The 26,472-nt window shown below is 41.7% G+C and overlaps 1 protein-coding gene across 12 annotated transcripts in view; it reads right to left on the reverse strand.

The window, feature by feature from the left end:
• aff2 (AF4/FMR2 family, member 2) overlaps nt 1–26,472 on the reverse strand; it is a 587,176-nt gene that overhangs the window by 447,699 nt on the left and 113,005 nt on the right. For 11 of the 12 annotated variants that reach the window (XR_011343066.1, XR_011343064.1, XR_011343065.1 and 8 more), the window contains 2 exons: nt 3,110–3,230; nt 395–1,333 (listed from right to left, as the gene is read on the reverse strand). Coding sequence is in view for 8 of the 12 variants with exons in the window: in XM_069893493.1 (XP_069749594.1) it covers nt 395–1,333; nt 3,110–3,230 (1,060 nt within the window). In the remaining 4 variants the exon portion in view is untranslated. The remainder of the gene's footprint in view (nt 1–394; nt 1,334–3,109; nt 3,231–26,472) is intronic. The other variant, XM_069893495.1, reaches the window with a different exon arrangement.

A 26,472-nucleotide genomic window follows, 5' to 3' on the forward strand; every position in this document is an offset into this window, starting at 1 on the left:
TGGGAGGTGAAGAGATTGCTACACCTGACACACAGTAACAATGACAGATCCCAATCCAATTCATGATTTTTGTTCATTCTGCATACCAAGGGAAGAGCAGGAGATACAGGACCAGGAAGAGGGATTTAACCATCCTGCTATGTGGAAAGGGCAATGGCTTGTTGAAGGAGTGATCATTGAGCTTTCAATTAAAATCCAGTGATTTAAATCTGTTTGGGTTTCATCAAGCACAACTCCATGTTTGGAAGCATTGTAATCTTTCACTGTGACTCTTGCTGTTATGGTAGGAACAACTTCATGGCATCTCATAATAAACACATTACCAGGATGCAACATGCTAATCGAAAGGACACCACAATATGGGGCCTGTTACTTCTCTGATGTCTGCACTTACCTCGCCTGGTTGGGGTATTGTCAGCTTTGGTAACTTGCATTTGGAACTGGCTGTGCTGGGCTTTACATCCAAGAGGCTTCCGAAACTGCTGAAGGCATCCTCGATATCCATGAGCGGCTTCAGCTCGGGTGACTCAATGGGAGCTTGCTCCTGACCATCCATTGGTCTGACGTAGGCCGTGGGCTTTTGCTGCAGCATGCTGGACTTGGAGTGAAGTCCTGGAGGGAAGTTCTGAGTGGAGAGGGCACTGCTACTGGGTATCAGAGATGTGGACGGGACTGGGGATCCACAAGGGTAGGGGCCAGCATCACTATCAATGGGGGACTTCATGTGGCAGCTGTCCTTATGGGAATGGTCACCACTTGTTGACTTGGAGTGCCCGTGCCGTTTGGAGCGTGAAGTAGTGGTGGGGCTAGATGACTGCAGCTTGACGCATTCATCTAGACTTGCCTGGAGGTCGCTCTTATGCAGCTCGCTGTACAGGTCACCGTACCTGTCCTCGGCCTGCTCACGCGAGGCTGGGGGCTTCTCCCTGGGCTGCTGATTGCTTGGCTGGCTGCCTGATTGCAGGCCATGCCCACTTGCCGAGCAGTGCCCGCCACGAGGCCAGTCCACCCGTGGCTTTTTGCTCTGATGCCCATGCAACAAGGTCGAACTCAGTGACAGGCAAGAGGAAGGCGGCGGCATGCAGGAGGAAGGATGATTGCTACTTTGGTGAGATGGTACCATTTTGGTTCTGGGCTCATTGAAGAAGCTCTGCTCCATCTTTTCCACAGGAGTCTGTGGGATCAAAGACTTGGGAATGCCAACGAGGTGACTCTGGTTGGAACGGTTGGTTAACAGGTCCTTCATTTCATCATAGTTTCCCAAAGTGTTCTGCACGCGGCTGGAGAGAGCATCGCCTTTGCTGGTCTGAAAGATATTAGACGGCATACAAAACTGGACAATAATTATTTTAAAAGCGCTACAGAAAACACTTGCATTACATTGTCCTGCTTCAGCTATCCTGATCAGGCATTATTTTTTTATAGACAGTTTCCTCAAAGCTCATAAAATAGACTGATTTACCCATCTCAAAACAAAAATCAACAAATCTGATTAGTTGTTTGAATCATTTCAGCATTGTAAACCATTAGTTTGGCAAAGCTTTTACGATGTCACTCCTGGCCAATCTGCTCTGTGTTCGACTCCAATCCCCTGCAGTGCAGATGATTCTTGACGCCATTTAGAACAGGCAAGCAGACACTTAAAACAAAGCACTGCATTGGATTTAGCTCCCGACAGCATTCATCAGGCAGTAAATAAAGCTGAGCATCCCAGCCCAAAATGAAAGGGTTAATTTGGGATTGGCAAATTGTCTGAACCAGATGTACCAGTGGTTGCCTCTCCATCTCTGCTGAGCCAGGGGTAGTGCCAGAGGATGTTAATTTAATCCTTAGAAGGTCATCTGTTTAGCCCTTTGGAGGGTTGCCAAAAGGACAATTTCTTTTGAAAAGCATATGCTAAAAGACAGCAGGAGTACAACGCCTTTTGGAAGAGCCTTTGATTTTTTTTTTCTCTCTCTCCCTCTACCTCTTTTAAGTATGGGAATAATGTCATGAAGGAAAGGGAATCTGGACTTACACGTTAGACACTTGGCTCCATAAATGGTACGAGCTTTGAAGAAACAACTCAAAATGAATTTGTGAAAGTGTTCATTAATCAGCTGTGACATGTGACATCACTGTCATATTGCAATCTTTTTTTTTCCCTCCTTCATCAACAGCTCAGATGATATTTACTGCAAAGAGCATTGTTACATTTTGAAAAGAGTCAGGTGACACCATGACATGTCCACTTTGGACCATACAGCACCCTGGATGTGGATGAGGGACAAGACATCGTTGGCATCCACACAGAAATTACATTATAATGATTAGTTTTTGCTTCATTTTTAAGTCTTTTACTTCACACTAGAAGTGGGCAAGAAACTTTATTGCTACATTGAAAGGGAAATGGTGTACTAGGATTAGTTCCCAGCAGAATAATCCCTCCTCAGTATTGAGAAGCCAGTTTTGGGAAATGCAAAGTTATTTTGTGTTGAATGCTGGGTGTTGTTCTTTTCCCTATTAGATCTACAAAATAAGGGATTTTACAGTGAAATTTATAACTTCCAACGTAAGATATTGATCGATGACAATTCATCAATCTCCCTCATTGCATATCAAAGTTTTTACAACCAATCCATTGATTCCACTCTCATTCCATGAGTGAAGCTTCTAATCAATTTATTCCTCTTGAACAAATCATATTTTTTAAGCTCAATGTGGAAGTTTAGAAGAATAGACCATGCCCCTTGTAAAGCCCAGCACCCTTGCATATCCCACCCTGAGTTTCCTCTCGTTCACCCATGTCAGATTCCAGGACATCATGGTCCATTTCCCAATGGTCCCATTTCTCTATTGAAACTCCCTGTCATCAAGGCAAAACATTATTCAAGTTATGGATCAGCAAGGTTTGGGAACTGCACACGGTCATTTCTTCACACAATATCCAAACTCAAATGTCATTACTGTATGCAGATTAACTAATGGTGTAAATCAGCTTTTACCAGAGTTTTAAATACCTTTTGTTTTTGGACAAACAAGAAGCAAACAAATTAAGGTAAGGTTTATCCAACTGCCTCCAGAAACAACATGAAAGTTCAGCTGAAACAATGCATTTACACCAGGCTACCTTGTAGGGTTCACTGAATAGATTAAAACTTGAGGCAAACAAATCTTCATCTTGATGAACTTCTTGGTTCCGTCTTTCCCACTCTTTTCTCCTCAGTGCATTCCGGTCCTGTTCGTAATGACTGTAACAGACATGAGGGAGAGCAAGCTTAAAGACATGAACACTCAATGGCTGTTAACTGAGAGCCTAGAGGAGCCGAAGGCCCTCCTCTATCGCAGATGATGGACGAAAGTTTACCTCCAGCGGGATGAACCACCGAGAACCACCTCACTGAAAGAGGAGTGGGGAGGGCAGAAGATGGGCGGGGAAGGGGGAAGTGGGAAGGGGTGCGGCTTCGAGATGGCTCAGACCATGAGTGAAAACATAAAAACAGAAGAGGTGGCAAGCTCTGACATGTAGTGACAATCCTCGGGAGGCATGCAGCAGGGGACACTTCAGCTTATTCAGCGTGCATTGACTTGTTATAAGTTTCTGGCTACGCTTGGTGTCAGTTAATTAGTGTACAAATTTGAGATGACAATTTAAATAGTAGATTGCACACTCCAACGTTATCTGTCGCAGGAAAAAAGCCCCAACATCTGCTGCCTTTTGCACAGCTTGAAAAACCAATATTAATATCTGATGCAAAGGTGATACACTTCAACTAAATTTGAAAAATCACCAAAGCGCTCAAGCCAATTTTCTGGCATTGTTAATAAATCCACTAAAGTTCTCACACAATGATGAGGTGTAATAAAGAATGAACCACACTGCTCCAAGGATTAAATACTACAGCAATCGTCTTTCAGCGTTAAAATGTTAATTATTAATTTGAAACAGCAGCTAATTAAACTTATGGTTGATCATTTCACCCCTTTGTTCTGTTAGTTATTGCAATGTTTACACTGATGTAAGCATGTTAACTGTAATCAGCCATTCAGAGCTATCAAAGGAAGTGCGTCTGTTTTGTTCCCATGCATTTGTTTGTCGTTCTCACTACAAAGCGGTAACAATATGGGCTTGATCTTGCTGCAAGAATTAACAAAGCCTTATCAACCCACAATTGCTGGTGGTCCACACATCAGGGGCCAAATTCAGGTGATGAGTGCTTAACAGAAGGCAAGGTTTAATTCACATCACACTGCTACAGGCTACACACTAGACTGCACCTTATCCTCAATTTTAAGAGCTTGGGATTTACACCTCAATTGCCTAATAAATTCTCTGCAGAAAAGGAAATCAGTTAATTAGGACCTACGAAAAACAATAGTTTATCCACAGGGCTGTTGCAGATCTAACATCATTCAGCATTATTTTCACTGTGCTGAGATACAGTGAAAAGCTTTATTTTGAGTGCCATCCAGGTGGATCATACAAAAAAGTCACCTAACCACAGGAAAGATATCAATACGATTGAAAGGGTGCCGAGAAGATTTACAAAGATGTTGCCAGGCCTTGAGGAAATTAGTTATACAGTGTAGGACTTTATTTGCTTGGAGCATAGAAGAATGAGGGGAGATTTAATAGAGGAATACAAAATGATCAGGGATATAGATAGAATAAATGCAAGTAGGGTTTTTCCACTGAAGTTAGATGAGATACAAAACAGAGGACAGGGGTGAAAGGGCAGAAGTATAGCGGGATCATTAGGGGGAATTTCTTCACACCAAGAACGGTGGGAGTAAGGACAATGTGGGTTCAATGTTAACATTTAAGTAAAATTAGGACAGGTACTTGGATGAGAGGTGTATAGAGAGAAATGGAATGGGTGCAGGTCAGTGAGACTACACAGAATAATAGTTCAGCACAGACTAGAAGGGGTGAATGTCCTGTTTTGTGTGTTGTAATGTGCTATGATTCTATGTGTGGTCTAGGAATAATTTTTGCAATTCTCTTTTTTTTATCCACTCTTTCCCCCTCTCTGCATTTCTCTGCATGTGATCAGACTCTAATTCATGATTTTTCCTTCTCTTGTTCTTTTCTTTCTTTCTCAATCCTTAAGCCTCGTTGAATAGCTATGCTCAGTGCAAAATGTTGGTGAAACGACCCTCAGGAGAATTGTGCAGTTTAGAATGAGAGGAAAGGGTGCAGAAAAGATTCCCAAGGCTGTGAGCAGGACTTGGAGGGGTTGAGATGTAAGGACAAGCTGGAAAGGCTGGGACATTTTTTTTTTGCCTGGAATATAGAAGGCTGAGAGCTTACTTTGTAGAGGTGTAAAAAAAATCATGAGGGACATGTGGATGGGCACAGTATTTTTTTCCCAGGGTCAGGCAGTCTCAAACTAAAGGGCATGGTTAAATCTGTGAGGGGAAAGATTTAATGGAGACCTGAGGGGGGCAATTTTTTCACACAGAGAGTGGGAGCTTATTTGGAAAGAGCTGTCAGAGAAGGTGTTGAAAAAATATGGGAAGGATGCAGGCAATTTAGACTACCTCAGGTTGGGCCGAATGGCATGCTTGTATGCTGTAAAACTCAATGACTGCATGAAATCCTGAGGCACATACCACTCCAACCGCCCTCACTTCCATAAATCGTTAGTATTTTTTTAAAAGGGCAATAGCATACCTGTCTTTACCACTTTGTCTAGTAGCTCATTCAAGGTGCTCACCACCAACTGAGTGAAGAACCTTTTAAATCCCAACCCCCTCATTTGACTATTTCACTCTCATCTTAGATTTTCCCACTTCAGAAAACAGATCATTACTGTTCACCTTCCTCATGCATTTCATGATTTTGTGGAACTCAATGGATCAACTTTTGTTTGACCCAAGGAAAACAGCCTGGTTTATTCAGCCTCTCACAGGTGATTCAATCCTGGCAGCAGCTTCATGGAGCTCTTCTATACACTTTCCAACTAATTACCATCCTTTCTGTGGCTAGGTGTCCAAGGGTGCACAGCATGCTCCAGGTGTGGTCTCACCAATATCTTATATAACTTCAATAAATTATGAATGAGTAGCTAAGAAAAAAAAAGTTTTTTTCCACTGGCAGTGAGATAAGAACTTAGCCTCAAGATTCAGGGGAGTCAATTTAAGACAGAGATGAGGAAAAATTGCTTTGGGCCACAAAATGTAGCTGCAGAGTTAGGCCATTCAGCCGATCGAGTCTTCTACGCCATTCAAATCATGGGTGATATTTTTTTGTCTCTCAATCCCATTCTCCTGGTATCTTCCCATAACCATTGACACCCTTTCTAATCAAGAAACAACCAATCTCTGCTTAAAATCTACCCAATGAGTTGGCCTCCACTGCTGTCTGTGGCAACAACTTCCACAGATTCTGGCTGAAGAAATTACTCCCCACCTCTGTTCTGCTCTCTGCTTCTCCCAGAGGGAAGTGAGTCTGTGGAACTCTCTGACCAATGAAGCAGTTGAGGCTGCCTCAGTAAATGTAATTAAGATGGAGGTAGACAGAATTTTTGAAAATTAGCAGACTTAAGCTTAATTGACAATGGTGGATGAGTGGAATCGAATCCACGGCCAGATCAGCCATGATCTTATTGAAAGGCGAAATCAGAAGCATAATCAGGTTTATTGTCATGAATCTGTGTCACGAGATGTATGGCCTTCCAGCAGCAGGATTGTGCATTACAGCTGGAAAATTGCTATAAATTACAATTCCTGAATGAAAGATTTAACAAAAAAATCAGTGCAAAAAGGAGAAAAGTGAAGTAGTGTCCATAGTTTTATCATAAATTCAGAATTCTGATGCTGAAAGAGAAGACATTACTTTTGTAAAGTTGGGTGTTTATTTTCAGGCTCCTGTACCTCCTTCTTGATGGTAGCAGTGATAAAAGGACATGGCCTGGGTGGTGAGGATCCTTGAGGATTGAAGCTGCTTTCTTGAGGCACCGCCTCTTAAAGATATCCTTGATGGAGTGAAGACTAATGCCCATGAGAGCACTGGCCGAGTTCACAATGCTCTGCAACCTTTTCCTGTCTGTGCATTGGCACCTCTACACAAGACAGTGATGTAACCAGTCAGAACACTCTCCATGCTACACCTGTAGAAATTTGTCAAGAGTCTTTAGCAAATACCAAATCTCCTCAAACTCCTAATGAAGCATAGACGTTGGTGTGCTTTCTTCATGATTGCATCATTGGAATGGGATTTCAGCGATGTTGACCCTCAGATGGCCGACTTCTGTTTCCATCTCAGGTTCTTGTTCCTGAATGCCATTTGTAATGGGCCGTCAACCCATTCAAATTAAGAAAGCCATTGTTTGCATGACAATAGTGAAGCAAAGTTGATGTTCCAACTCTCTTCCCACAACAGCATCAATGTACATTCACTGCAAGTAACAGTGGACAAGCGCTGGACATTAACAAAACCAATGGCAAAATCCTAATTATAGCCATACCTGGCTAATAAGCACATTTAAGGGGTGGCAAAGACAATGGAAAGTTAACATACAATTGTAACTGCAAGATGCTCTCAAGAATAAATACACATAATTACTTGACATTCTTCAGTCCACTAACCTGAACAATATCTCCTTTATTTTGAATGGGTTAACACCCAGTTAAAACCAGAATGCAAGGAAACTCTCCTGGGAGTTCACCCAGCAAAGATCTGTCATCGGTGATTTAAACAATTGGACCTTTTAAGAAAAGCAGTCTGCTCATTTAGGGTATTTCTAAAATAAGTGAAACCAGATTTAAGGGATAATGAGATTGCAACGCAATAATTAGTGAATAATATAGTTGAGGATTAGATCAGGCCTGTTACAGAGCCAAGTGCTTTAAACCAGTGCATTCCTTCATTTGTCATTCAATTGATAAATGTTTTAGATTTTAAAACATATTTGCTATTTGATCAATGTTTATTTCTAACAATGAGTACATAAGCATATGTTTGCTTTTTAAAAAATTAACTATAAATTGGCAGCTGGAGCAAAAATGCGAGAATTAAAACAATCCATCCAGCAATGGAGTCTAATCTTTAGGGCTTTAAAATCCCTTTCTCCATAGTGTCAAGTGTTTGATATTATTTCTGTGACAGCACATACAGTGGTTGCCCAAGGTGCTGGTTTACCAAGCCTACAGCTTTATTAAAAGCCAAAAATAGATTTTATTCACAGTAAATTATTTACAAAAGGAAAACTGTTCAAAGTCTCCTCTCATCCTTAATTTCGTACTCATTTGTTTCCATCCCCATACATTTCTATTTACACCATTACCACCACTGGGGCACCTTGTCATTACTCCCCCCTCTTTTGTTAGAGGAGCCTCCCCATGGTCTCAGCCCCTCAGAGCCTGGTAAAGACTACAGCTGAGCCAGCTAAAATGGCAAAGGAAATAAGAATACAGCAAATGTGCATGGGCTTTGGGGAGCTTAGAATGCCCCAAAACACTTCACAGTCACTGAATTACTTTTTAAGTGCAATCACTGGTGGTGTTAGAAAATGCAGCAGCCCTATAGATTGGATACTTTTCAGTGTTTTTGAGTGTGAGATAGATGTTGAACATACCAGGTAACTCTCTAAAATATTGCCAAGGGATCCATTCAATAAGATCATGGCTGATTTCACCTTGAACTCAGCTCCACCTATAGACACATACCCCGTAACCCTTAATTCCCTTATTCTTCACACATCTATCTGCCGTAAATACATTTAATGGAGAAATCTCTACTACTTCACTGGGTGGAGACATTCACAGATTTACTCCTCTTTAGGAGAACCAGATTCCTGCTCATCTCTGCCTTAAATCTATTCCCCCCAAATCTTGATGTTATGTCCTCCAATTCTAGACTCACCTGCCACTTCTATCTTATCTATTCCTTTAATCTTCTGATTCATCTCCCTCATTCTTCCAAACTCCAATGTATATAGTCTCAAGTGACAATCTCTTCTCATAAACAAACCCATTCATCTCCAAAATCATCCTGGTAAACCTCCTCTGCATCATCTCCAAAGCAAGTCTATCTTTTCCCAAGTAAGGAGATCAGAATTGCACACTGTACTCCAGGTACGGCATCATCCGTCCCCTGCACATTTGCAGCAGATCAAGAAGGTTTCAAAGTGTTGTTGTTTTTAAGTCTGTGCATTTTCCTCCACCTTAAGATTGATCAATTTTCAATGATTTCAATTGTTCTTGAACAATATTTTTGGGATTACCATTGTCCACACTGTTGTGCAGGTGCAGACGACTGGGTTTCAGTGGAAGTCCTGTGCTACCCTTCCTTTTATGCAGGAACCCAGTCTCCTAGTTGTGTATTTTACCTTGTCCATTGACCCACTCATCTTGGCATCAATGGAGATAAATGCTAGCTTCAAGCATGTGTTTGCAGGAGGGTGGTGGCTAATATTTCTGGCATCCTCAATTCTAATATTCTGTAATATGTGATCTAATTTAAATCAAATGTTGCATAAATAACATATGGAGTGACTGACAATAAATAACTCCACTCTGAACCACCTTCAAGCATGATATTCTATGCATATATTCCGAGGATGAACTTTGTCATATAATCATGAGTGTATACTGCATAATGCATTCAATAAGATCCCACACAAACATCTAGTTTGCATCTGTACAGTTCTGTGTTTCATAATCTCAGTGTCAAAGTGCTTTGATTATGTTAGAAATTTTAAAAAGGTGAAGAAATATGTAAATAAAAGGCATATGTTCATTGAACGCAAGATATCAATGTGTATCTGCGAAATAAATGCCATGCAATGCCATGACTTTCTGCTAGACTAGAATAAAACACATATCACAAAGAGCTAATAGAGTTCTATGGCAAGGAAAATAAACCTTCAGCTGATCCCATTTACTTGCTATCGGCCCATATCCCTTGAAAGCCTTCCCTCTCCATGCATTTGTTTAAATGTCTTAAAAATGTGTCAATAGTCCCCTCTTGCTCCAGTAGCTGGTCCCACATACCCATTACCCTTTGTGTGAAGAAGGTACCCTTTTTGTTCTTCGCCTCTATGCCTTCTAGATTTAGATTCATCTACTCGGGGGGTGGGGGGAAACAATAACTGTTTACCTTATCTGGTGCCCTCATGATTTTATAAACCTCTATTAGGTTTTTGCTTAGCATTCCCTTCTTTAGAGAGAAAAGTCCCACCTTATCCTTATGATTCAACCCCTCCTCCAGTCTCCAGACTCATCATGAAAGGGGAATTAAGCGTTGAGGTGAAAAGGTGGGTAGATGGAGTTGAATCCATGCCCAGATCAGCCATAATCTTACTGAATGGCAGAGCAAGCTTGATGGGCCAGGTCCTCCTATTTCTTATGTTCTTGTTAATCTTTTCTGTACCATTTCCGGCTTAAATACATTTCCCACAGCTAGGTGACCAAAATCATGTGGCTCCAACATAGCACTTCATGTGATTCCAACAACATCAGGTTCATCCCTACTCCTGTACTCAATGCCCTGACTGATGAAGGGAAGCATGCCAAACCTTGTTATCACCCGGTCAATCTACATTGCTACTTTAATGTTTTGGAGTGCCTTGTATCCTGTAGATATTATTGTACTTAGATCTTATGTGTACTCCACATATGGCATGACATCTTACTTAAAATGCAAAATATTATTTCAAAACAACCCTTTCTAACCACAAAGACTCCCAATTGCTCTCCAAATGACTTCACTGTCTCTATAACTTCTTAAAGTGTTTTGAATATTCAGGAAATAATTTAGTGGCCATCTGGTTTGGATCGAAGGCATCATCTCAAAGCTGCAGCCCTCAAAAACCGGCAGTGATCAACCTTCGCGGATGTGCTGGTGTTCAAAGAGGACATGGTAAAGGCCAGAATTATTTTTTGTAAGGGTGAGCTGACAATAGCCAGAATTTGTCACAAATCCAAGTTAACTTAAAACTGAAGACACACAACACTTCAGTTCAGCACCCCAACTGTTTATGTCATCAGTTTTCAATTCATTTCCACTGATTTGGGAACCAGCACTTAGATGATAATTTTAGAACCAGATTTCATTGTGAATTTATGATATGTGTGCTTTCCCCAGTAGTTCATATAATGTGTAATCCTTCAATGTATTGGCACGATTATCCCCACCCATTTGGAAATGCTGCCTAAAAATAGTTATTGAACTCCCTTTAACCTTCTGACTCACACTGACCTACAACTTTCCAAATGGCTTGCCTCCAATATATTCTAGTTTGACTTGCAAATTCTATTTTCCACGGATTAAGACACTTTTAAGGCAAAATAATTAACTGAGACAGCCCAGGCAGCCAAATAATATTTAACAAAGCGGGCCTGCTAAAAATGTCTAAGTCTGAGCAATTTGGAACATATGATTTTTTTAAAAAAATACACTTAAATTTTTAATATATTTTTTTAAAATTTAGACATACAGCACAGTAACAGGTCCTTCCTGCAAATTTAAATTTTTAATATAATTTTTTAAAATTAGACATACAGCACAGTAACCGATCCTTCCTGCAAATTTAAATTTTAAATATAATTTTTTAAAATTTAGACATACAGCACAGTAACCGATCCTTCCTGCAAATTTAAATTTTAGATATAATATTTTAAAATTTAGACATACAGCACAGTAACCGATCCTTCCTGCAAATTTAAATTTTAAATATAATTTTTTAATTTTAGACATACAGCACAGTAACCGATCCTTCCTGCAAATTTAAATTTTAAATATAATTTTTTAACTTTAGACATACAGCACAGTAACCGATCCTTCCTGCAAATTTAAATTTTAAATATAATTTTTAAAAATTTAGACATACAGCACAGTAACCGATCCTTCCTGGAAATTTAAATTTTAGATATAATATTTTAAAATTTAGACATACAGCACAGTAACCGATCCTTCCTGCAAATTTAAATTTTAGATATAATATTTTAAAATTTAGACATACAGCACAGTAACCGATCCTTCCTGCAAATTTAAATTTTAGATATAATATTTTAAAATTTAGACATACAGCACAGTAACCGATCCTTCCTGCAAATTTAAATTTTAGATATAATATTTTAAAATTTAGACATACAGCACAGTAACCGATCCTTCCTGCAAATTTAAATTTTAAATATAATTTTTTTTAAATTTAGACATACAGCACAGTAACCGATCCTTCCTGCAAATTTAAATTTTAAATATAATTTTTTAATTTTAGACATACAGCACAGTAACCGATCCTTCCTGCAAATTTAAATTTTAAATATAATTTTTTAACTTTAGACATACAGCACAGTAACCGATCCTTCCTGCAAATTTAAATTTTAAATATAATTTTTTTTAAATTTAGACATACAGCACAGTAACCAATCCTTCCAGCCCATGTCCCGTCCCTCCCAAATACCCCAACTGACCTGCAACCCCATACTTTTAAAAAAAAAGTTTGGGAGGAAACCAGAACACCCGGAGGAAACTCACACATACACAGGGAGAAAATACAAACTCCTTACATACTGTGCTGGAGTTGAACCCGGGTCGCTGGTACTGTAATAGTGTTGCACTAACTGTTATGTTAATCAATTTGGTTGGCACAGTTAGCCTAGCGACTAGTGCAACGCATTTACAATTTCAACGATGCTGTTTTGAATCCAGCACTGCCTGTAAGGAGTGTGTACATTTTGCCTGTAAGGAGTGTGTATGTTCTGCCTGTAAGGAGTGTGTACGTTTTGCCTGTAATGAGTTTGTACATTCTGCCTGCGTCTGCATGGATTTCCTCCCACCTTTTGAAAAACGTACAGGGATTGTAGGTTAATTGGGCAGCATGGGCTTGTGGGCTGAAAGGACCTGTTACCTGTATGTCTAAATTTTAAAAAAATCCATTTGGAATTAGATTTTTCTTTTTTTTTTTTTTTTTTTTTTTTTTTTTTTTTTTAAATTTTTTTATTTTTCACACCATAAATCACATTGGCCATGATATACACTATTTCTTTTCACACATATACAGTGACTTTTTTGGAATTAGATTTTTCAAAGACAGGTGCCTGTTGAGTGGGCTGACATTGTAAAGGGGATTGCATTTGAAAAGAGCTGGCAATAGTAACTTGTAGTTGACACTCAATTTAATACAGGGTATAATACATAGAGGTGTGGTGTGCAAAAGGGTCCACTTCAGGCAAAAATTACATTCTCTATTTGAACAAGATGTAAGATTTGGTAAAGAAAGGAAGGAAGGAACCAAATCGTTGTACCTTTTTAATGGATCAAGGAAAATGAACCAAGAGCACGTAATAACTATAATGTATATGTATGGTCTATATTGATAGAGTGACTGAGAAAAGGATCCTAACTTTCCTCTTGCTTGCTTATCATCAGTTCAAACTGGTTATGGTAATGAAGTGATTAACGAGAAGCATGGAGTGAATAATCCCCAAATTCTTCTATGACAGCTGGGGATTTATGTAAATTCCGTTAATCAAATGAATTTGAAATTTAAAGAAAAATATATTGTGATGGCATTCATGAAATTTTGGATTGTTTTAAATACCCATCTGGCTCACTTCTGCTGTTCAAGGAAAGATGTCTGCTGCCCTTATCGACTTTGACTTGCATGTGATTGCAGTCCAAGACTGAAGTGACTTCCTGACGTGTAGTCACATGGATAACAGCATTCCATCAATGAATAAAGGGCCAAAAAACAGGACCTTGGGGACGCCTAAGATGAAAGAGCAGGTTAGGTTTATTTCAGGAAAAATGTGGCTCTGTTACCTACTAAAATGTGATCCAAAAGCCATGAACAAACTGGAGACAGTCCAATGCAGATGTTGGTTTGTGTTGTCAAACTCTCAAAATTTATTTGAAAACACTTTGGGATATCAAGTTTTTCCATGCCTCTACAGCAGACATTCTCAAAGGGGGCTCTTTAATCACACACCAACACCACCCCCCCCCCCCGACCCAAGGCCCACAGCACATTCCAGTAAAAACATTGTTTTCATTTCACCTCATGTAACATTAATATTTTTATGATTCTAATGTAACTGGGAGAAGTACGGAAGAAATCAAAACTTGACTGCTTCACAGGGCTCATCAATTCTGAGTGGAGTCTGGGGGTGGGGGAAGGGCCATACCTCAAAAATATTGAAAATGGCTAGGCTAGAGAATAATAAATAAATGGCTATAAACACTCGATTCCTATCTTTTTAATTACATTTGATGAAACCTTCAATCTGGATTAACAAAGAGTAGAGCAAAGAGTATGGCAACTAGGACACATATCCTAGATGCTACTTGCAGGGCGGTGCTACTATCCTCACCTTGACCACCCAATATCTGAGTCCCTAGACAGGCTAGCCCAAAACAGACTCCATCCTACTTATTTGAGTGCCGCTCCTGGACGGCATCTCATCAGGCCCCATTGGGGCCATTCCAGCATGCAAGCAGCACCTGGCGATGGCTCAATGCAGGATCAATGGGGAAAAATGGCCATCTTGCCTACCCATAATCCTGCAGGCAGTTGGAACCGCTCTCCCAGTGTCAGCGCCAGCCAGGGAAATGCAGAGCAGGTCCAGCTGCATGGGGGACTATGGGTAGGGAAGATGGCCATTTTGCTCATTGATCCCGCATTGAGTCACTGGCGCAGACGAGCGGTCCTGAAGGCCGAAGTGGCCCGGTGAGGTGCCGGAGGCTGGGCAGCCGATGGGGCTGTCACAGCCCACCCCGGCTGTGTGCTGACTGCCCCGCCAACTGCCCTGTGACATAACCTGATCGGCTGCTTGTATCATATGTCAGACAGCACAGTTAATGTGTAGCGGTTTTTGTGCTTTTTTTTAAAAATGGGGAGCGCCACTTTACCTAGTTAACACCACAGGAGCAATGGAGTGGTACTTCTTGGGGGTCAAGCCAAACCAAAAGGTAGAATGGGATTCATAAAATGTTTAATTTCTCAGGCCAAAAGTAGAATAAGCCCAAGTTAAAATGAACTATGACACCAGTAAAGAAGATGAGTGAAGAGGGATGTTGCAATAAAAGAAAGGTGGCATGTAGGCACCAGCTAGCATCAAAATGATTGGGCAACTCCTCTGTCAATTAATCTTTATGACTGCCCTAACCCAAAGAGTCCTTGCACTAATCCTCTTGCTATCACAGATGACTGAATAAATTAAAAGCAAAAATTTAGATGTAATCGGATGCAATTTCTTTCTGAAGAAATTAATCCCGCTGCTACTGGGAGAAGTTGCTGTAATCGCTCTTTGGACAGTCTCTCCTTTGATCGAATCCAGCTGTCTGATTGCTAAACAATAGATTGTTTGCTACAAATTGCACCTAAAAATCAACAGCTGACCTAACGCTGATAAGTGGGAATTCTGCAAAAGAACTCCCAGACTCCCAGGAAAATGGTTTCATGGGGGATATTGAAGAACAGGGCAGAATGAAAGAACAAGGACATTCCTTTCTGCTCATTACAGATAAAAACAAATCTTTCAATGTGAAACCCATTTGGTTTCAGTCTTCTGATGAATAAAAGGGACGCATTCCCCCAATGGTACCTGTCCTCTGAAATACAAAGAGGTCTCAAGATACCCCAATATATTTTACAACCAACTAATTTTTCTTATTAGCCTGTGGCCATTTCTGTCACCAAGAGCATCAAATGTTATAGAACATAAAACATTACAGTCCTGTTCAGGCCATTTAGCCCACTGATTCAACTCATGGAAACTTAACCCACAACAATCTAATTTTCCCACCCATAACCCCCTATTTTTCTTATATCCATGATCCAATCCAAGAGACTTTTGAATGACCCTTATTGTACAGGCCTCCACCACCACTCCAAGAAATGAATTCCACTCTGTGTCAAAAAAAACTTCCTGCACTCACCTTAAAATGAATGTCCTCTGGAATTTGCTTATTGTTGCCCCAGGAAAAAAGGAGCTGGCTGTCCAACCTATCCAAACCTCTGGTAATCTTAAAGATCTTTATTAAGTCACCTCTCATTCTTTTTCCCTTTAAAAATCAAAGCCCTGGCCTGGTCAACCTTGCCTCATATGACATGTTCTCCAATTCAGGCAACACCCTGGTAAATCTCCTCTGCACGCTCTCCATTGCTTCCACGTCCTTCCTGTAATGAAATGACCAGTACCGAATGCAATACTCTGTGTGGTCTAACCAGAGATTTTATTTTTTAAGATAATCTCACAACTCTCGCACTCAATCATCCGACTAATGAAGGCCAACACACCAAATGCCTTCTGAGCCACCCCCTATCAACTTGACAACCAACACGCTTTGGGGGGGCGGGGGAGAAATGTTGACTGAAGCACAACTGTTGGTCAGGTCATGAGGTTTCCTTGAAATCACATCAAAACGTTGAGTCTGCAGATTTATATAGATGCCATCACCAATGGAATGAGATGACTGCATTATTCAAGATTCCTTTATTGTCATGCAATAGTACAGGACATGCAGTCTTACAAGAAGTAGCCTTCTGCCTGCCTTAAGGCAGACAAAGGGTCTCCATTGTTGTCACCCATTGTTACAGTATGAGACTTACACATTAAACTGCTGTAATGCATGTTACAGTAAAGCTATGAACCAAATATTTTGAATCACTGTGGGATTGCAACTGATCCATGGATGTTTATTAAAGAAATGAAAAAGTAACAACATAGAATATATACAAAAAACTTTAATGTCATTCGGAAAGACATTGCATCTCTCACTGAATGGAGTTTTGCAATGAGTAAATCTTACCACTGAACATTAATTGGATCCAGAATGATTCCAGGAACCTACCTTTGCAAGTAAAGTCAGAGAGCTCAGCCTCAAAATTAGCACAATTAACAATTTGTACTATGGGCAGAAATCAATAGAGAGTCACAAATGGACAAAAAGAGCAGAGAATAGATTCGCAAGGATGTTATCCAGGATAGGAGGGTTTGAGTTATCGAGAGACTGGACAGGATGGGACGGTTTGCCCAGAAGTGACGGGGGCTCGTGTTTATAAATAAGAGATATTGAACCTTTATGAGAAAGCTGTACATCAAAAGGTAAATCAAGAATATTTGCCTTGGGAATTTGCGGAAAATCAGGGATCTGAGATTGAACAAAATGTCTAACCTGTAATTATCTACAAAAATTGCCTGTTTGATGAGTTTAATTTGACCACGAATTGTTCAAAAGAAGCAAAATTATCTTGAATAAAAAGGTCTTTAATGCCCAATCTGTACTAATCCTTAAAAGCTATATCTTGCAATGAGGGTTAAAAAAAAAGGTGATTAGATAAAATAGGGCTAGCAAGAGAAAAATTCTGAAATTGAAAAACCTAAATTGTGCCCATATTTTCAAACTTAGGTTTAAATATCAGATTATCAGTTAACTTATATAAAGAGGAAGACCAAAAGGACCCTAAAATTGCCAAGAAAGAAGTAGTCTTTGTAAAATTTAATTCCATTTCGACCCATAAAGGACACTCAACCAAATGTAACAAAAAAATTAACTTACGAATAATGACTGCCCAATAATATAATCTAAAATTGGGAAACACCAATCCGCCATTCTTTTTAGCTTTTTGAAGATGATCTTTGGGACTCAGGGGTTCATAAAGTCATGAGGGGCACAGAAAAGGTGGTCATCATCCATTTTCTAAGGGGAGGGGAGTCTTAAACAAAAAGGTACAGCTGAATGATGAGAGGGAAAGGGAAATGAGGAGCAATTTAAAAAAAAACGCAATGTATGGTGGGTCAGTGGAAAGATCTGCCAGAGGAATAGGTAGAGATTGGGACAATACAATGTTTAAAAGACATTTAAACATGTACGTGGATAGGAAAGATTGAGGGGGGATGTGGACGAGCTCAGGGAGACATGCTCAAGTTGGGCTGAAGGGCCTCTTTTCATGGTGTCCCACTCCAACTTTATGATTACTCTATAATTACTGAGCAAATCCAGAGAACAGCTGTGGGAGTATTGATAACATTGAGGTATGATCACACACAAACAATAGACATAAATCCAGGCAGAAGTGGTCACCACATAAATACCCAAATATCTATCACCTTAAATAGAGGATGTGAAAGTAAAGTTGAAATACTAGCGATTAAAATCAGAGTACCAGCATTAATTTATATAGGTAGGGCCTAATTTAACGTGAATTCAAGGATCTTCATGATGTACAAAACAGTTCAAGCTCACTGATCTAAAAAATTAGCAGTAAGCTGGTGTAGAGAGGTGCTGATAAGAAGCACAACAGTGTTCAGTAAAGTGAGGCCTTGCTGATTTACTGACCTCATTTCATGCATTATATTTATGGTTGGTCAAAACCAAGAACCCCTCATCCTGGCATCACAGAAGGTCCCAGACTCCATTGACAACCTATTACTCCTGCCAGCCTATCGCCTCTCAAGTTATATGTGGGATTATAAAAAGGAAAGTTGCGCATATGCCAAGGTAGAATGGGGCCAACCGTCAGTCTCCCTTATAAGTATATCTAGGGCACAGAAAATGCCCTGGGTGCCACTTGAAGGGGGTGGTATTGTCCTCGCCTTGCCCACCCAATATCTTTGCTCACTTTTTTAACCTGTTGTGCTGAGCTTCTCCAGCATTGTTTCATGGTGTCTGTAGACTTTGGAGTTTTACTCCAGGGAGAGAGTTTTGATTTTTCGTGCTTGTTGACTTGCATCAGCCCCAGGGGCAGCACAACCAGGCCTCCCACAGTGATTGGTGCTGGGGATGATTCAGGGTGCTGCAGCCTGGCATGTCGCTGGTTATGGACGGGCAGAGGGCCATCGCAAGTGTGCCCCACTGCAGAGCTCGGCCTTGTTTCCAAGTGTTGGTCACGTGGCAGCCACCCCTTGCTCCCTACCTGAGAGCCAGTGTGTGTCCTGCCCGTGACTGGCATTGTCGCCTTCCCTCTCATCAGCACGGGCTCGGCATCTTTACTGCTCTGCATGAATGAGAGCAGACTCCCGTGGTGCTGGATGAGTGGAGGGGGGGTTGTCACTTCTTCTGCTGTTTACACTCGCTTTTCCAATGTTTCTGAATGCGAGAGCCAGCAGCTGATTTTCAAGGTATAGTAATCTATACTTGCACAAAGCGATTTAAAAAAAATGTATTTTCACATGGCTAAGTATAGCACACACAGGAGCAAGTCATCTTGTGAGTGAACAGATCGTTAAAATGCAGTCCTAATCAAAGTCTGTTCATTGGAGACAAGAATTGAAAAGAGAGAAAAAAGTTGTATTGTAGAATTCAAAGGATTCTGTCCACGATTTTTAATTTTTGAATTGAAATCTTCATGTACCCCTGGCCATGACTAAACTGAGCAATGGCCATCTTCATTGCCCATAATCCACCATGCAGCTGGAACCGCTCTGCCAGTGCCAGGGAAACACAAAGTGGTTCCAGCTGCGTGGGGGATTATGGGTAAGGAGGACAGCCATTTCGCTTGTGGAGGCTGCAGTTTCCAGCCAGGAGCGGCAGTTAATAAACAGAAGGCTTGGGTCACTTCAATATGGGCTGGAGCCTGGAGTGCCCATGTCTTGGCCACTGGGAATAATAAATCTCAATGTGGTGTGGCGTGGTTCACAATCAAGGGTTCTATTAGTGAGGGGGAGCCGGAGGAGGGTGAGGGTAGCGAGAGGAAGGGGGGGGGGTGAGAAAGGGTGCGTTTCCCTTACTAAAGGTCAGCCTAGGGCCTGGGTGGAAGTTAGTCCACTTTTTCACTTCTAATAAATTACAACACAAAGTGTGAAATTTATAAGGCTACATTGGGCAGCATGGTTGGTGAAGGCCAACTGTGCTTGAAAATCGCCCAACTGTCAACCTTACATGTGTTTTTTTTCTTAAAATGGGGAGGGGGCACATTTTCAGTGCTTGCCAATGGGTGCTATTTTACCTAGATATCGACACTGGTCTCCCTGGACTCAATATTACCCTTCTAATCCTTTGGAGAATGTGAGCAAGTCAGGATTTATTGGACAACAAATTCCTGAAGGAACTCAGCAGATCAGACAGCATCCATGGGTAGAAATGGTCAGTCAATACATTTCCCCAGCATTTATATCCCTTCCCTAATTCCACAGGCTTTCCTCTTGAGTGACGGCAGCCTATGTGGGAAAATGTTCCCACAGTACTGCTGTGCAAAGGGTCCAAGAGTCTGGTCCAGCAAAACCCAACTGAATGATCACCCGTCCCCAAGTTGTGGATGGAAGGTGTGATCTGGAAGGCTCCTGGCAGATGGTGGCATTCCCACATCATCAAGGTCACATGCTCAGGAGGGACTACAGTCAAAGTGTTGGTGGATTGCCTCAGTGTAATTCATGGGACACCCTCACCCTCATTGAAAGCAATGAATGCATATGGTCCTATCAGGGGATGTTGTGGACCAGCTTGAGAGTACTTGGAGCAGCACTTGTCCATGCACCATTGGAGAGTGTTTCATCGCACTTTGGACCCATGCCTTCAAGGTTCCAAAACCTTCCAATTTTGTTTACAGCCTGCAAAGTGTAAAACAGATGGAAGCAATTTTTATTCACCGTGAGATTCTGCCAGCGTGTGGCTCCCGAGCACCAGGCAATTAAAACAAAAGCCCTTTCCTTTGACTGGTCCGCTTCGGAATTGGCAAAGAAAACCAGGGTCATCACCCAGTGGGGTACGGACTTTGCTCCTTAAGAGGGGACATCATGAACAGTGAATGCAAGCTCATGAAAATTGTGCAAAAGCAGAGCTAACAGAAAGGAACCTCTCACTGTTCAGAACACACAGAAGTAGGCAGGCAATGTACATTTCGCCATGTTCCGCACGGTACAATGAGTAACATGGAAGAGCTTTGGATCTCATTTGCCAGTTCATTAAACACGGAGGCAGCAACATGGAGAACTGTGCATTTCATTCGCAGTTGGACCTCGAGCTACCATGATTGAGAGGCTGCTTGAGAAATCGGATATATGAACAGAGCTGCCTGCTGTGGAGCCACAGGAGGTGACCACCTTGTCTTCGCTGGCTTGGCAAGCAGTCCACACTCCTACAATCATTACATCCCCATCTTTCGGTCTTCCCACACCACATCCGATTCAAGAATGCATCCAGTTCACAGGTTGAGCCCCAATCATTTACTGTGCCCTCTCCAGTAGAGTTAGGCTCACTGGTGAACTTGGTCACAAACCAGAGTTCAAACTGCAAGAAAGCAGCTAAATAATCTCCACTGGAAGTGCATACAATAACAGACAGACAGGCAGCAACAGAAAGGAAAACATCAAAGATCAAAAGACATTTGCATGGATTTTTGGGTTTGACGTTGCCTGCTGCAAAACAGAAAGAGGCCATTCAGCCCATGCATCTGTGCTGAATATGTTGTCCAAATTAACTGAAAACTCTGCCTCTTGCATGTGTTAGATATCCTTCCATCCCCTTCATATTCATGCAGAAACCTTTTCTGCCTAAAAGAAGATTACCTCGGCAGCGGACAAGCACACAGGCTGCAGGCAACTAGCAGTCAGGGGGCCCACACAAGTTGCTGGAGATTGGCTCATTCAAATTAAGTGTCAGAACCAGGATTTGAGAGGGTACTGAGGACAAGACAGTTTCCTGAAGGGGTTCAGGCAGTGAAGGCTTCCTGATTGTATTGGAGGCTTGAATCTGGAGCTCAGTTTGCCAATGGATCGAACAGGAGTCTGTGTGGCTGCAGAGGAGCTGAAAGTGAATCCACGGACACTCAGTGACTCTGAAGGGTCCCTCTTTAGCCTCTCTTTCTCTCTTACTGTAAAGAGCACTAATAGCGGGTTTTTTTGCCTTACAGCAAGCAAAGGGCAATTTTGTGTATATGGCTCCTAGAACGCTTCCGCCAGCGTTGTCTCCGCTCCATCCTCAACATTCATTGGAGCGACTTCATCCCCAACAACGAAGTACTCGAGATGGCAGAGGCCGACAGCATCGAATCCACGCTGCTGAAGATCCAACTGCGCTGGGTAGGTCACGTCTCCAGAATGGAGGACCATCGCCTTCCCAAGATCGTGTTATATGGCGAGCTCTCCACTGGCCACCGTGACAGAGGTGCACCAAAGAAGAGGTACAAGGACTGCCTAAAGAAACCTCTTGGTGCCTGCCACATTGACCACCGCCAGTGGGCTGATATCGCCTCAAACCGTGCATCTTGGCGCCTCACAGTTCGGCGGGCAGCAACCTCCTTTGAAGAAGACCGCAGAGCCCACCTCATTGACAAAAGACAAAGGAGGAAAAACCCAACACCCAACCCCAACCAACCAATTTTCCCTTGCAACCACTGCAACCGTGTCTGCCTGTCCCACATCGGACTTGTCAGCCACAATCAAGCCTGCAGCTGACGTGGACATTACCCCTTCGACCACGAAGCCAAGCCAAAGAAAAAAGAAGAAAGAAGAAGTACCATTAAATAACAATTAAGGAATCTTCAGTCTTGAATCTTAAATGCTACCATTGTATCTGCTTCTACCATTATTTCAGGCAGTGCAAACCAGACACTCACCATTCTCTGCATAAAATATTTACCCCACGTCTCGCCTGCCCCTCACTTTAGACACCTGTCCTCTAGTACATGACTCTCTTATCCTGGGGTAAATACCCTGAGAGAGGATGTTATAGAAACATATTAAATTATAAGAGGATGGATAAGACAGAATAAGCAAAGACGTTTCTGCTGGTGGGTGAGACTAAAACTTTGGGACTAGAACTCAAAATTCAGGCAAGTATATTTGAGAGAGAGAGAGAAGGTGGAGCAGAGAGTAGATCTGTGGAACTCTTTGCTCAATAAAGCCATTGAAACTGCATCATTTAATGTATTTAACACACATGGATAGATTTTTGCATTGATGGAGATTTAAAGGTTATGGAAAACAGGCAAGTCCACGGCCAGATCAGCCATGATCTTACGAGAGGAGAATGCAGGTTTGATGGGCTGGATGGCCAACTACTGCTCCTTATCTTTAATGTTTAACATCAGTTGACAAGGCAGGGAGATCTGGTACCTAACCAAGGTGAACTAATGCATCCCATTCTATAATTCCAGGATCACAATCCCTGTCTGGTGTGATCTTGTGGAAAACTCAGTGGAGGGAACTAAGCATCCTAAAAACCTCACTGGATCTAGATTTAAACATGTAAGACCCCCAACAGAGTAGATCCCTCAGGTTTTCACCCACCCCACAATCAAACCTACCCCTTGTCACCTAATATACTTTTGCTTGTCTATTACCTATTTTGCATTGTCCCAAAAATATTCCTTGATCGTCTTCTCCACTGGCCTTTCCAGGGAGACTCGGATTGCTTAACTCATCTCTGTTTTATATCAACCAACTATTTTTAAAATGTGACCCTAGTTCTATATTCTTCCACAGAGGAAATGTCTCCATCATATCTCCCATTGTCAAGACTCCTCTGGATCTGATAGCCTTTGAATGCTGAAAGCATTAAGTCACTGGGAGTCGTTGTTGCCATTGACCTGAAAAGATCGCTCTTGCTGTGATGAATGACAAAGCCCACTTAAGCAAGCACTCAAGTCTGGGGAAGCTGGAGCAAGATGGTTAATATATACGAGCATCTTTTGTTTATCAATGCAAAATAAAAGTCACCAAGGGGGTGGTTGCCAAAAGTATTTGGTAATGAAGGTAAAGTTGCCAGAAAAGCTCACCCATCTTTGTACCACTGAAGTCGGGCAATCTCCTGTCTGAAATGCATCAGGACAGAGACATGCAGCACATAACAGGTACTTCAGTCCAACTGTCCTAGGCAGACTAAGTTGACACTCTGTGTGTCCCATTTGTCTGCATTTGCTTCCTATCCTTCTCAGCCCTTCTTATATCTGTCCAAATATCTTTTGAACATTGAAATTGTGTTTCCTCCTGTTCCTCATTCCAGATATGGATCACACTCTGAGTAGAAAAGTTTCCCCTCAGATCCCTCTTGAATCTTCACCTCTCACCTTGAACTTAGGCACTCTATTTCTAGAATATCTCCTATGGGGGAAAAATACTGTGATAATTCCCTTTATCCATTTTCCTCATGAGTTTATAAATCTCTCAGGGATAACAGGCCATTTCACCCCATGAGTACATGCCGAGGGTGAAGGTTCATTGGGTGGCACGGACTTGTGGGCCAAATGGCCTGTTACCATGCTATATGTCTAAATTAAAAATCAAAAGGTTGGCCAGATGCTCTCTATCCTCGAAGGAATAAAGACCCAGCCAATCTAGCCCCTCCCTTTAACTCAGTCATTCTACTCCCACCGATATCTTGGAGAATACCTTCTGCATCCCTTCCAAATTATTGATGCTCTTCCTGTAACTGGCTGACCAGAACTGCACACTCTCAGGGTGGTCTCACCAATGTCTTGCAAAGCTCAATCATGAGGTCACTACTTTTGTACTCAATACTTCACCCAGTGAAGGCTAGCATGCCAAGTTCCTTCTTCACCACCCTGCCCACCTGAGTCACCATCTTCAGGGAATTAGGCATCTGTGGACCTAAGTCTCTTGGTTCCACTACACTCTCAAGACCTCTGTTGTTTACTTTACAAGACCTGCTGCTCCAAGTGGACTAAAAGAACACAAGAATTGGAAAATGATTTGGCTCTTCAATCCAGGTACACTCTCAATAAGATCTAGTACAAGTTGATCTTTAGTCTCAACCTTCCTTTCCCATAGGTTCCCCATAAACCTTGAATCCCCGACAGAGCAAGCACCATTGCTAAATTGCCACTTAAAGCTTTTAACCAAGGCTGAGAGTAAAGTGATCAGACTCTAAGCTCTGCAGAAGCCCAAGCTAAGTGGAAGTTAGGATTCCAAGACAAAGGTTGCAGGGAGGAGGGAGAAGAACGTGGTAGAAAGGAAAAATGCATCAGCCATGATTTGAATGGCAGAGCAGAATGATGGGCTGAGTGGACTAATTCTGCTCCTTGGTCTTCTGTGTGACCATTCCCTCCGTTTGTTCATGGCTATGACTGTGGTGTATTTAATATATCTTCCCACAATACACACACACCTGCAGAGTGTGACTGTGTGTGTGATTGTGTTGGGATGTGTGAGAGACTGTGAATTTGTGTATGACTGTGTGTTATGTGTGTGTGTAAAATTCTATTCTAAGAAAATTCACATTGCAAAAATATTTAAACTGGACTCGGATAAGGCCCTGTTATGATTTAAAAATTACTTTCTTAAATAGTCATGTCTCTAGCCTACGGCATTGGCACAGTTATATTTTAAAGATGGAAAGACATTTAGAATATCCAAAGTTTCAAGGCCGATGAAATACATTCAAGGTCTAGGAACGGATATGAGTGTTGACAATTCAGCCACATCTGTACCTGTCCACCAGGCTTTTCCCTTGTTCTATGAGATTGTGGTCATTCCTTGGCCGAGCTCCTCATACCTTTCCATAATCTTCACTCCCCTCAGATCCTCGATCCACAACTATTTAGCGACCCACCATCAATTCTTGCTGGTGGAAGAGAGCTCCAAATTTCCCTAATCTAACCCTAACCTTTGTTTGCAGTCATTTTCAGACAGGAAACAGGACAGACAAATTTTGTACAGCAAGCCTTCACAAACTGTAATCTGCTTACACCCCAATCATCTCAACAAAATAGAAATGCTCAGTACATTTGGATAGGTACATGGATAGGAGGGGATGGAGAGAATAGTAGTTCAGCATAGACTGAGGGGCCTGTTTCAGACCTGTAGTATTCTATAGTTCTATAGGGCAGCATCTATGGAGAGAAAAACTTAATGTTTCAGGTTCTTAAGAAGGGACTCAGGTTTAAAAAATGTTTCCTGTTTCTCTCGCCACAGGTGCTGCCTGACCTGCTGAGTGTTCCCAGCATTTCCTGTTTTTATTTTGCATTTCCTGCATCTGAAGTTTTTTTTTCTTGAGTTTTTGTCAGTTGGTTAAAAGATGAAGATTTTCTCCATCAGAAGTTAGTATAATCATAATAGGGTTTTGGCCAATAGGGTTTTAGGAGATGGACAGCCTGGTAGGGTGGTGCCCGAACCACAAGCTTTTTCTCAATGTCATCAAAACTAAGGAGCTGATTATTGGTTTTAGGGAGGAAACGCTGAAGGACCTCATACCTGTCTGTATAGGCCTAAAATATGTTGTGCTCCAGTCTTTGGAGTGAAGCTGGGGTTAGCAAATGTTTCAAATCCAGCTATCGAATAAGCTATGGGTGACGCAACCCTAATCCTTCCCAGTTCACCCTTCAAGCAATTGCATTATCCACACCCAATTGTCATTGCCACAGAAGCCTGGTCTCCAATGCTCCGTCAGTGTGGTACAGCTAGAATAGTGGTTAGTGTGAAGCTGTTGCCACGCCAGCGACCAGAGTTGAATATCCAGCACATGTCTGCTGTAGGCTTCCTCCAGGTGACCTGCTTTTCTCCCCCCCAACCCCCCCCCCCACAAAATATACTGGGGTTGTAGGTCATTTGGTTGTAATTGGGCGACAAGGGCTCGTGGGCTGAAAG

This window comes from Narcine bancroftii, chromosome 8 (genome assembly GCF_036971445.1).
Source record: "Narcine bancroftii isolate sNarBan1 chromosome 8, sNarBan1.hap1, whole genome shotgun sequence".
Classification (NCBI taxonomy): domain Eukaryota; kingdom Metazoa; phylum Chordata; class Chondrichthyes; order Torpediniformes; family Narcinidae; genus Narcine; species Narcine bancroftii.